Source organism: Pseudonaja textilis, chromosome 12 (assembly GCF_049901715.1).
Source record: "Pseudonaja textilis isolate UNSWEBS1 chromosome 12, rPseTex1.2, whole genome shotgun sequence".
Lineage (NCBI taxonomy): Eukaryota > Metazoa > Chordata > Lepidosauria > Squamata > Elapidae > Pseudonaja > Pseudonaja textilis.
The window spans coordinates 3624480-3636578 of NC_142001.1; the positions used below are offsets into that span (position 1 = coordinate 3624480).

At 48.4% G+C, this 12099-nt stretch overlaps 1 protein-coding gene and 1 long non-coding RNA gene across 3 annotated transcripts in view; both read right to left on the reverse strand.

Annotated features, from left to right (window-relative positions):
- Window positions 1-530: 530 nt before the first annotated feature.
- Window positions 531-12099, reverse strand: part of ARR3 (arrestin 3) — a 31762-nt gene continuing 20193 nt past the window's right edge. For both annotated transcript variants that reach the window (XM_087940878.1, XM_087940877.1), the window contains 7 exons: window positions 11516-11651; window positions 10792-10876; window positions 9223-9295; window positions 7791-7928; window positions 7602-7685; window positions 5601-5624; window positions 531-3786 (listed from right to left, as the gene is read on the reverse strand). In XM_087940878.1, coding sequence (XP_087797004.1) covers window positions 3591-3786; window positions 5601-5624; window positions 7602-7685; window positions 7791-7928; window positions 9223-9295; window positions 10792-10876; window positions 11516-11651 — 736 coding nt within the window. In that variant the 3' untranslated portion in view covers window positions 531-3590. The remainder of the gene's footprint in view (window positions 3787-5600; window positions 5625-7601; window positions 7686-7790; window positions 7929-9222; window positions 9296-10791; window positions 10877-11515; window positions 11652-12099) is intronic.
- LOC148124755 (uncharacterized) lies at window positions 8356-9216 on the reverse strand. Its single transcript, XR_015745040.1, has 2 exons — window positions 8916-9216; window positions 8356-8656 (listed from the first exon to the last, which is right to left on the reverse strand). It is a non-coding gene; the product is annotated as an uncharacterized LOC148124755 (long non-coding RNA).

Here is a 12099-nt window from a genome sequence, read left to right on the forward strand (position 1 = left end):
GTGTCTGTAGGGGGAGTGCATAAGTGCACCAACGTGCCTACCATCCCTGTCCTATTGTTTCTTTTATTTTTTTTATATGTATCCATGTATTCATATCTAAGTTTTTACTTACACCTATTATCTTGTAAGCAATTGACAAACCAAATAAAATAAATAAATAAAGTCTTAAAGTGGCCAAGGTTGAGGACCCGGTTCAAGAAGGCAGTATTTTCAGTATTAAGCAAAAAATCAAGAAACACTGGGGCATAACCACAACCTGACAGGAGGGAATTTCAAACGCCAGGGTAGAGAGAGCTTGCAGCCAACTTCCAGCAGAGGTTATGATTCAGTCATCAGTATCTGAGTTTAAACATAAACACATGTCCAGCCAAGCATTTTGATAGAATAACATTTATTCACACAATCACAGGATAACCAGATTTTTTTTCCAATAATGCCAATAATCCTTAGGAAAGGGTTGTCAGGTCTGCTCCAACTGCACTAAAATGATCAGAATCCACGGGGGGGAGTGGATTGAGGGGGGCTGTTTATTGGATGAGGAGGGGTCCAGCGGTTGGAAGGCTGGGCTTGGGGAAAGGAAGCAGGCAAGATGAAGGGGCGGAGGAGCCATCTTGGTGCCTGGATGGCTGCCCCCTTCATGCTTCCAGGCTGCGGGGGAAGCTTCGGAGTACAGCAAGTCTTTTGCAAAGCGCATTGAACACAGCGGGGGGAAACAGGCTCACGAGGAATTATCACATTACAAACACGATACTGAAACATTAAGGTAAAATGCACGGAACTCATGAAAATGCCCTAAATAATCTCCGCTTTGAAACTCTTGAGTGGCCCCTACTGAAGACAGCTGAGCATTAGCTTTTTCCTCCTTCCTCCGCCTGCTCTTCGTCACTTTCCCCTCCTCCTGCGAGTTTCTGGCGGGCGAAGTCCTCGACCAAAATATCATCGCTGGAAACCGCAGGAAAAAAGAAAGGCAGGTTTCAAAATGAGAGTCCGAGCTGTGATAGAATCAGCCTCGGGTCTTGCGTTCAAGCCCTCCTTCCCTCCTGAACCCTTCTGCCCAGGGCAGGGCAGACTAGTACTTCTGCCTGTACCCATGCGCAGCCAGGCCCACCTATTTGCTGAGCCCAGAGCTCCAGCTCCGGTGCAAAGACTGAGGAGACTGGAAGGAAGCAGAGCTGAAAGGTCCAGCTCTCAGAGCTTTGGGGTGCCCTCCCCAAAGACCCTGGTTCTTGGGGTCTGAGGGGTGGGAGGTCTTTGGGTTCTGCTAGTGGAAGTCTGTTCTCCCAGATGGGCGGGGGGGAGCATTGTGGTTCGCCAGCAGCAGGTGTGGATGGCTGAGGTATCGGAGAGCAAGGACTCAGGTGAGGGGGGCCTGCGTGTGAGGCAGGGGTGGGGCCAGGACCATCAGGGAGTGGAGTGCTGCCTTCGGAGATGGTGGAGGCTGGCAGCAGCGATGAAGAGGCCCCTGAGGAGCCTGTGCGCAGGGCGCATGCACGGAGGGCTGCTTGAAGGAAAGAGCAGCTGCAGCAGCACGGGCAACTCGGGAGTAAGGCTGCAAGGTAATGGCCCCTCCCTGAGAAGATGAAAGCCAGCCTGAGAGACTGACATTCTTTGCAGGAAGCAAAGAAGTTGCTTCAAGCCTTGTGGAAGTTTGGACTCTCTTAGTTTGTGTTTGGAGACTCTGTGTTTGAAATATTTCTTGGCAACTTTATCTAGCGTTCTTGGCAGCCTTGCACAACCTTAGCAAGGCTCGTTCTTATCAGAGACAATTAGTTTGGAACAGCCTTTCAACCGTGAAGGAACGGAATTCGTAAAGAATCAATAAAAGGTTTTGCTGTTACCTCTGTTAAGTGTTTGTTTCCTTGGAACAAGGTTTGGGTCAGAACAGGGAGGGAGGAATGAGGCTGGACACAACAGGCCAATCCCACCAGGCAGATGATGATATGGGACCACCACAAGGGATGGAAGAGGAAACCAGTTCAAAACCCAGCAGTTTCAGATACTCGTTCAAAATATAGGAATGTATAAATATGATTTAGGGGTTTGGGTTTTTCTAAAGAAATGTTTCTCAGCTTTGGCAACTTGATCCCCAGCCAACAATGGGGAATTCTGGGGATTCACGTTCACCCACCTTCAAGTTCCCAAGGTTGAGAAACTCTGATCTAAAAACTAGCTGGAAAAAAAAATGTACAAGAAGATTGCCACATTTTCCTTCTACAGTGAAACACGGCACTGTTTAAGCTTCCCAATGAATTAACTTTTCATAGAAGTTGAAATTCTGCAAAATTGCATAAAAGTACATTTTGGGGTAATCAGAAGAATCCCCAATTCTTAACAACGGTGAGTTTTTGTCAGAGCTAAATTTATTTTGGAGAATGAATTATCCATAATGACACGCTGCCAATTCTAGTGTGCAGCCCTCTTTTCTTACCTGGATATTGCTGTCAGTCAGGAAGAGGCAGAAGACGGAAGAGAAACGCAGATGCTATTTAGTCACATTAATCATGACAACGTTATCCAAGAAAAAATCCCTGCCCACCTATACCTATTGGCTGGCTATGTGCAACACACACGCACACACGCACACACACACACAGTAACCAAGCAGGCAGGTCCAACTTCTCTGGACATTTTTGAAATGCTGGGCAGTTGGATCATTCAGGGGGCCAATGGGGGCCTGCAGCCTTACAGGTACTGAAAACTCTAGTCAACCTTCAGCCTGGTGCAGCCTGATGGGATTAGCCCCTCCCAAAACAGCTCTTGTCGGTGGAGGGTTGGTTGATGGGGGGCTGTTATTGTTTATCCTAGGGTGCTGGTATCGGAACCACTCCACTCTGGAGCATCAGTGGTGCCATTTAAATATGTGGTCAGGTTCTCTCCCACGGCACCAAAATGATCAAAAACTGGTAGGGGGTGGGGGGGGGGAAGAGTCGACTGAGAGGGGGCTGCACAGTAGATGAGGGAGGGTCCAGCGGTGGAAAGGCCAGGCATGGGGAAAGAACCTCATTTATTTTATTTTTTTCATTTTCATAAATGAAAAAAAACTTGCTAAGGTTGAGAATCGCTGCTTTAGACCAGCATGTCTCAACTTGGGCAACTGCAGACAGAGACCCTGGGAAAATCCCCCCAAAAAATGTCTGCAGGAAAATCCCCCACCCCGTATTCCTACTGACCGATCGTTCTTAATTTGGATCGCAGAACGCCATCTCTCTCTCTCCCCACCCCCCACCCCCGAGAATGGAGCTGAAAAGCAGGTTAGGAATGTGGCTGCCTTGGAGTTGGGGGGACAGAGAGAACATCACAGCCAGCCTTCCGAGGTTAGATCAGATCTCTCTCTCTCTCTCTCTCTCTCTCTCCCACCGTCAGCAAGCCACTGTCAGTCAAAATTCATATTGGTAGTCCGCGGGATTTAAAATTATGAGTTTGGTCCAAAAGGCTGGCGACCCCTGCTATAAACCTCCTCCTTCCAATGTCCATTTCTAAGAGCAGCATGAAATCCTCCCCAAAGGCAGACATTTGCTGCCTTGCCTTGGGCCCTTTGGGGAGACGGGGTGCTCCTGAAGACAGGCCCCTCTCAACCCCCCCTTCCTCCATCAGTGGCCCCTGGATTTTGCCCAGCACGGAAGGAGGGGTGGGGGCATGCGGCTGATTCCAGTCTGGGGGTCTGGAGCATTTCCCAGAGCCTTGAAAATGTCTTGAGACAGTGAGGCAGGGGCGCTTCCTAGACAGCACTTACTTTCGGGGGGCTTAGGGTGCATCAGAATAACCGGCATCTCAACAGAGACATCACTGAAAAACAAAACACATCAATTTGTCCAAAGGAGGCAGAAAATTTTCTTTAATGCAGGATTCATTTAAGTTTTGACACGTTCATTTGTTTTATGTAGGCATTTGTTAACTGACTGAAATTATGACCCTGGGCCATAAGCAGCAGAACGAAAAGAAACCCAATAATAAATAAAGGGTGGTTTTTTAAAAAAATCAATGGAATATACAACAAAAATACACATGTTGTTCTGCCTCACGGATGTCTGACTCCAAAGGCAGCTGATAACCGTCAGACGGCCCTGGCCCCATCTCTGCCTCTGACGCAGAGCCCTCATCCGAGCCTTCCCCAGACTCCAGGACTGGCCCATGTTCCTCCCCAACCTCCTCACTGTCCAAGTCTGCCTTTACTCCCTTGCTCCTTCATTGTTCCCTTCTGGCAGCTCTGCGCATGTGCACATTGGGAACAGGCTCCAGCTGTTCTTCTGCCCAACTGATCTCTGACTCCGAAGGCAGATGATAACTGTCAGACAGCCCTGGCCCCATCTTTGCTTCCGATGCAGGGCACTCATCAGAGCCTTCCCCAGACTCCACGGCTGGCCCAGGTTCCTCCCCAACCTCCTCACTCTGCCTCTATGCCCTTGTTGGCAAACCTATGGCATGAGTGCCAGAAATGGCACGCAGAGCCACTTCTGCCAGCACGCGAGAGCTTGCCCGGAAGAGCCCCACTGTGCTGCCCGACAGCTGATTGTCGGATATCTGGCATGCAGGAGACGCACGTGCATATGCAGAGATTCACAGCGGGGTTCACATGCACAGATGTGCGGCGCATGGGGGGATCGCATACACATGCACAGATGCATGGCGTGTGGGGGCCACGCGTGCATGCAGAGAGAAATGCAGTGCACATGGGGGGAATAAATAGTGCATGCACATGGCATGTGGCTGGGGGAATCACGTGTGCATGCACAAGGGGCATGGGGGGGCAGCATGCATTGCCTTCTGGATGCTGGCACACAAGCACGAGCATAATTATCGGCACGGGAGCTGAAAAAGGTTAGCCACCACTGCTCTATGCCATGGGGGGTATTCCCTGCTAATGGTGAGGGCAGGAATGGCACATTTTGGTACATTCTGACCAGGAATTACAGCCCAAATTGTTCACACTCTTCTATGCAAGCACAATCACTAATCTAGGGACTACCCTGAAAGCCAGCTTACTGGCATTCCAATAACCCACCAAGCAGGTGTGGGATTCTTCCAGTTCTCACCTATTCTCTAGAACCGGTTGTTAACATTCTAAGCAGTTCAGAGAACCGGTTGTTAGAAGAAATTACTGGCCTAATCCTGTAAGGAAGGCAGGAAGGAAACATTCTGGTGTTGCTTACAGAAACTGCCTCTCCGTTAACCCTTATTACATTCTTGGCAGGACTAGACTTCCTGTCTCAGGAACTTCTCTGGAGTTTTTTCCCCTCTTTTGCTGGTACTTTGCTTGTGTGGAGTGACCATTGAAAAAAATGACTTATGACCATTTTTCACACTTACGACTGTTGCAGCACCCCCATAGTCACGAGAGGCCAGGCGAGGAGATGCGTGCCTCGATGTGATTGATATTGAGTTGGCCACGCCCAGCCAATAACATGACCACCAAGCCACACCCACCAAGCCACACCCACAGAACCGGTTGTTAAACATTTGAATCCCACCCTGCCACCAACCTCAAAGGTATCGCCGCGTGGCAGCACACACTCAAGAGCACAGCCCACAAAGCTTAAGGCAGGCATCTTTCAAAACAACCGGGAATAAACTGATTTGCTGATCAATAACTGCGTACTTACCTTGATGTGAGATCTCCCAGGATGCTGTGAAAAGAAGAAAGGCTCAACATGGAATACACAAAGAGCACTTCACATATATGAAAGGGGAGATATTTTATTCATATATTTATGTTGTTATTTATTTCTTTTCTGCCTGTATTATTCTTATAAACCACTCAAGGCAATGAACATCCCCAATACTCCTTCCTTCTCCTATTTCCCCCACAACAACCCTGTGAGGTGGGCTGGGCTGAGAGAGTGATTGGCCCAAAGTCACCCAGCAGGCTTTCATGACTAAGGTGGGATTAGAACTCCCCATCTCCTGGTTTCTAGCCTGGCACCTTCACCCCTAAACCAAATTGCCTCTCAGAACAGCAACTCTCCGGTGCTAATTTTTTGCCAGTAAATTTCTGGGGTTCAGCCTCCAATCTCCAATTTCTGTCCAATTTAGACACAAAGGAGGAATGAAGTCATTCGTGTGTTTGCTTGATCACTTTCTGACCTGCTTTGGGTGGTGGGTTAATAACATACAAGCCAATTTACTTCTGTCTTTTTCAGGGAATTTTGCCCATCTAGTCTATCCCCCTGGAATGTCCTGTGGGTCTCCCACCTGAGTCCTAAGAAAGGCTGACCGAGTGTCATTGTTTAAAGATCAACTGAAGCTAGCTGGGCTTCAAACTGACCAAGAATGATGGAGAGAGAATAACCACCATACAATCCTGGAAGATCTTTGCAGCTCAAGACTGCGGATGAATATTTGAATGAGGGTTTGCTGGTCTTGAGCAAATAGACAGGGAGGAGAAGGGCTCTTGAGCAATTCGAGATTATTTTCCCCGAGTTTTTCTCCTTTAATTTAATGTCAATATCACGTTGTTAATATAGATCAGTTGTCATAATGTTTAAAACCAAAGGCTGCCCATATGTGTACAGGAAGTCCTCAACTTACGACCACAATTGAGCGCAAACTTTCTGTGGCTGAGTGGGACAATTGTTACATGAATTTGACCCCATTTTCCATCTTTCTGGCCACCGTTGTTAAGTGAATCATTGCAGCTATTAAAGTTAGTAACCCAGTTGTTAAGTGAATCTGGCCTCCCCCCATTGAGGTTGCTAGTTAGAAGGTCGCCAAAGGGGATCAGGTGACGCCCCCGGGACATTGCAACCATCGTAAATATGTGTCCGTTGACAAGCGTCTGAATTCTGATCATGTGACCATGGGGATGTTGCAACGGTCATAAGTGTGAAAACACGATAATTGGTCACTTTTTTCAGTGCTGTTGTAACTTCGAAATGGTCCCTAAAGGAAGGGTTGCAAGTTGAGGACTTCCTGTACTTGACCTAGCGGGTCGTATGAATGAAGCAGACTCAAAATACCAGGCAAGAACCTCCCAGGAACCGAGCAAAGGAAGACAAGGCAGTGGCCTAAGGCTCTGGGCAGATTGCCACTCAAAGCCATGGAAACTCCCTCCCCCACCCCCCCAGCACCCACCAATGCCCCAATGCTACCTGTGTCAAAATATTTCTAGGGTCTTTTTAGAGTTGCCATCAGAAAGGGAGGGGGCAGCAGTGCAGCAGCTTGCAAACAGAAACTGCATTCCACAAATGTTTTCAAAGATAGTAACCAGGTGACCAAAGTTTCTGCCACGCAAAATTCAAACTGGAGAGCCTGATTGATGACTCTGGGCTATGGACGTGTCCCATTGGAGAATATGAATTACGATACGTCCAGGGGATGTGGGGTGGGGGGGAAACCAGGGTCAAGGGTGACAGTGAATGATGTGCCTCAGAATTGACTACAACCAGGCAGTGCCGGCACGTTAACTCCCAATAAATCCTTTTGAAGTTTTGGAAGTTTGGCTCAAGACTCGTGATTTAAATGGGGGTAACTGCCGGAATCCTGACAGCCTGGAGCTGAGTTCCCCAAGGGAAAGTGTGGGGAGCGGGGACAGAGGGAGAAAGAGGCCCTGGGGCAGAATCCAAAGGGGGCTTTTCCATGCTCTCCGTCTGGGGGAAAAGACTTACCCTCCTCTCGATACCACCAAGGTGACTTTCACTTTGTAGGAAACCAGGATGCCCAGAACTTCTTTGTCCATCCCAGGCCTCAGGCTAGGAAGGAAGAAGGGGAGACGTTGGAAGAGCTGAGGAGCAAAAGAGCCAGAGGGAGGGAGGGGGGGAGGGGGGAGGGAGGGAGGAGGGGCTTCTTCCTCTTACATGGTGGTGGAAGCCAGGTTGGTGTCCTCGTGTTTGAGCTTGCCGTCCAGAGCCAAACCACGTTTCTCACGATTGTTGCTCAGCAAGGGAGTCACCGTGAACGTTTTGGAGAAAGTGGAGTTGGCAGCCACGTTCTCCCTACAGGGAAGGCAAGACAAGATCAGTGGACAAGAAGCTGGTGGGCTCGGCCGAGGCTTGCAAAAACTCCAGCTTGGCACCGGTTGGAGAAAATCTCTTTTTCCCCAGAAGAGAAATAGACAAAGCAAGTTATAAATATGTTAGAATATCAGAGTTGGAAGGGACCTTGGAGGTCTCCTAGACCAACCCCCTGCTTGGGCAGGAGGTTATATTCAGACCTTAATCAAGGGATATCTGATTTACGGGCCTGCACTCCCATTCTGTGGGCACCTTGTGCATGCAAAGGAGGAGCATTACTGTGTGCGTATGCACTGGAAAAGGCGAAAGGGACAGGTCCCCTCCGGTGCATCAAGACAGACAATTTCATGAGACTTCCCTGAATTCACTGGGATTATCCCCCAACGCATCCAAACCCAACCATTTCAGGATCCCCTGCTTTAGCTTCTGAACGATCAGATCACCAAAAACAGCTGCTTCCTCCATTTTTTCACTCCTCAATTCAGGAGTGACCTTTTCCCTGGTCACGGGCTTTCGTATCTCCACGTGACACGCAACTGTACAGATTCCATCTTCAAAACTGTCTAAAAGAACCCACGCTCTCCTTTTCAAACACGAATCAAACACGCGTGTAGCATGTTTCAGGGCAAAGCAGAAGACAAATAGACGATCTGCTTCTTTTGAGGGTGTCAATTTGCGCAGAAGGTTGGACTAGTCCAGGGGTCTCCAACCTGGGCAACTTTAATCCGGGAGGACTTGAATTCCCCAGCCAGCAAACCCTGTAAACTGCTTAGAGACGCTGTAAAGCACTGTGAAGAGCTATATAAGTCTAAATGCTATTGCTATTTTTCAATTTTTATTTCTATTTTATCATATAGTAACTTTTAATTTAAAAAATAAAAAAAACCGCCACCCCTCCAATGACTCCCACAATCTTTTACTCCCCTTACCCCGACTATGATTGTGTTGCCTAGGCCAGGGGTCTCCAACCTGAGCAACTTTAAGCCTGGAGGACTTCAACTCCCAGAATTCCCCAGCTGGCCAGGTTGCCAAGGTTGGAGACCCCCGGCCTAGGGGACTCTCTCTCCTCCCCCATTGCTCGGAGACTTTGCTGAAGACATTGTACTTTTGGGACTTTTGGGAAGGGAGAAGCTGTGTGTGTCCTCATTTCTGGAATTCTCTTCAGGGTTGCCAGAGCTCCAAGGCTCCTTCGCTGCCCCAAGAGAACATTCTACCGAGGCTGGCCCACCGCCCTCTCTTCTCCTCGACTCCCACCTGCCAAAGACAGGCCACTTACACAAATTCCTCTGAGCAGACCGTCTTCACATAATTATCGAGGGAATAGAGAACCACATCTGTGAGCTGATCAACTGGAGAGAAAAAGGGAGACACAGGAGTAAACCCCTAAGGTTGTAGGGAGCGGGGGATTTTATGCAGGTATCACAAGTTTATCAATCATGCAGGTGGAACTATGTCCCTAATCGTTTAACATTTCAGAATAACAAAATAATAGAATGGAGAGGGACCTTGGAGGTCTTGTAGTCCAATCTCTTGCTCAGACAGAAGATCCTATACCAGTGGTGGCTAACGTTTTTGGGCTCCTGTGCCAAAAAATTGTGTATTTGCACGAGCACGCTCACATGCCAACACCCAGAAGGCAATGCGCGTGGGGGGGGCACGATCCCTGAGCATGCACACACGATCCCCCTCCCGCCACCCCATTTCCAGCACTGCACATCCGCATGCCTCCCAGCTGATTTTGGCCTCTTTGAGGTCTTTTTTGGCCTCCCAGAGGCTCGAGGGAAGCCTCTGCAGCCTTTGGAAGCTGAAAAATGGGCCCGTTTCGTCACTTCTGGTATTTCCAGAAATATAGGAAGTGACAAAACGTGCCTGTTTTTCAGTCTCCAAAGGCTGCAGAGGCTCCCCTTGAGCCTCTGGGAGGCCAAAAGGGGCTTCAAACAGGCCAAAATCATCTGGGAGGCACGCGCATGCGCAGTCCATGAAAGTTTGGCTGGGGCTCGCGTGCCCACACAACTGGCTCTGCGTGCCGCTTGTGGCATGCGTGCCATAGGTTCATCATCATGGTCCTATACCTTTCTGGACAAATGGCTGTCCAATCTCTTCTTAAAACCCTCCAGTGATGGAGCACCCACATATTTTGAGTGTGTCAATATGAGTGGGAGGGTGGACTAGAAGATCTCCCGGGTTCCTTCCAACTCTGCTATTCTGTAAGTACACTACATGAATCTTCTAGTTGGTGGAATGTAAGCAGTGAATCATGGGTCAAAAAACCGGATTTAGCCATTCAGATAACCAACAATGAATGAGAATGGTGACTGTTTGGTGAATGTCTCCTTAGAAAAAGATCCGTTTTGAATATGCAATTTAAGCGTGAGCTTACAATGTATGTACTTGGCAAAGAAAAACACCTCAAAAGGGTGGTTGTTGGTGGAAGATTACAAGATTAGTGAAAGATCCACGGATGCTTTTTCCAGAACCACATTCACGTGCTCTGCATGCTGTATAATAGGAAGTGACCTGATCATATTGTCTAAACTATGACTGCCTGAATATCTTTGGCCGGAATTTACTTGGGATAAGCTTAGGGTCACCACAAAGGCTACAAACTCTTTGGCTCTCCTACACCTATACACACACACACACACCGCCCCCAAGGCATGACTGTTAAAGCCACTGAACATCATAAGGCAGAGTTTCCAACCTTCATCTGGTGACCAGTTCAGATGAAGAATTACTGGGCGACGCAAAAGGTTAAAAGAAGAAGGTGGACTGAAGGCCCAAATGGGCAAAGGCTGATTCCACCATGAATGGGCTGCTTCGATGGCTTGTTTAATTTGTGCCTTACCTGATATTTTAATTTTCTTTACAATCTTGTTGGTGGTATTGTTTATGTTCACATTCACTCCAATTGGGTCCCCATGGTAATAAATCTGAAATGACAATAGGTTACTAAAATCAGGTAGAAATTAGGCATCCTGTTATGGTGGAGAGGAGGCACCCCTAAGCTCTGCCCTCTCTCCTTTTTCCCTTCTAATCTTTTGATGCTACACTGCACACCGATCGAACTACGATTAGAAGACATCCAGTCTTGGGAAGGCAATAAACGTGGTGAAATCAGAAAAAGTTGATGACGAAGTAGCACCTGTGAAAAGGGCACGTATTCTAGAAGGCCCTGCAGTTTCAATGAACCAGGAGCCAAGAATTCGGATTACCAAACAGAGCTTCAAGGACAGAAACTGAACCTGTCTGAAAGCAGGACAGAGGGCCAGGACAGAGGATCTAGGCAGGACAACTCGCCACGGCCAACTCGCCATGGACAATTTGCTGTGGGACAATTTGCCATGGAACAAGAATTACTCTAATATTGAAGAAATGGTGGGACATAATCATTAAAGAAAGGATGCCAAAGGAGGGATAAAATGAAATGTGAATAACTAAAATTAAAACAGTTTTGAAATCATCTGAAATCATAAAACTGAACTGTTGAATTGAGTTGGCCAGTTGGCCCTTTTCAAGGACAGAGACCATCTGCCCAAAATCAACGGAGAAGAGGTGGCAGCGACACTGACCTCTTTGTCCATGGACGCCTCAAGGTGCAGGGGCTTGTCCGACATCATGAACTGCCTGGTTATTTGAGTTTTGGGCGAGGGGCTCGTGAGGGTGGGAGCGAACTGCACCTTCCGGATCACCAGCCGCACTGAGTTCCTGGAAACAGAGGAAACGGAGGTTGAGCCCTCCAAAGCCCCAATGAGAGGCAGGAGAGGGAACCCGGGGGGGTCTGTGTGTGTGCCTGTGTGTCTGTGTGTGTATCTCTCCCTCTGTCTCTCTCTCTGTCTCTCTCTCCCTCTGTCTCTCTCTGTCTCTCTCTCCCTCTGTGTGTGTATCTCTGTCTCTCTTTGTCTCTCTCTCTCTCTTCTCTCTGTGTCTCTGTCTCTCTGTCTCTCTTCGTGTGTCTCTCTGTCTCTCTGTGTGTGTCTGTGTGTCTCTCTCTGTGTGTGTCTCTCCCTCTGTCTCTCTCTGTGTGTTTCTCTCACTCTGTTTCTCTCTGTGTGTCTTTCTCTCTCCCTGTCTCTGTCTCTCTCTCTCTCTGTCTGTCTCTGTGTGTGTGTGTGTCTGTCTGTTTGTCTCTCTGTCTCTCACTGTCTCTGTCTCT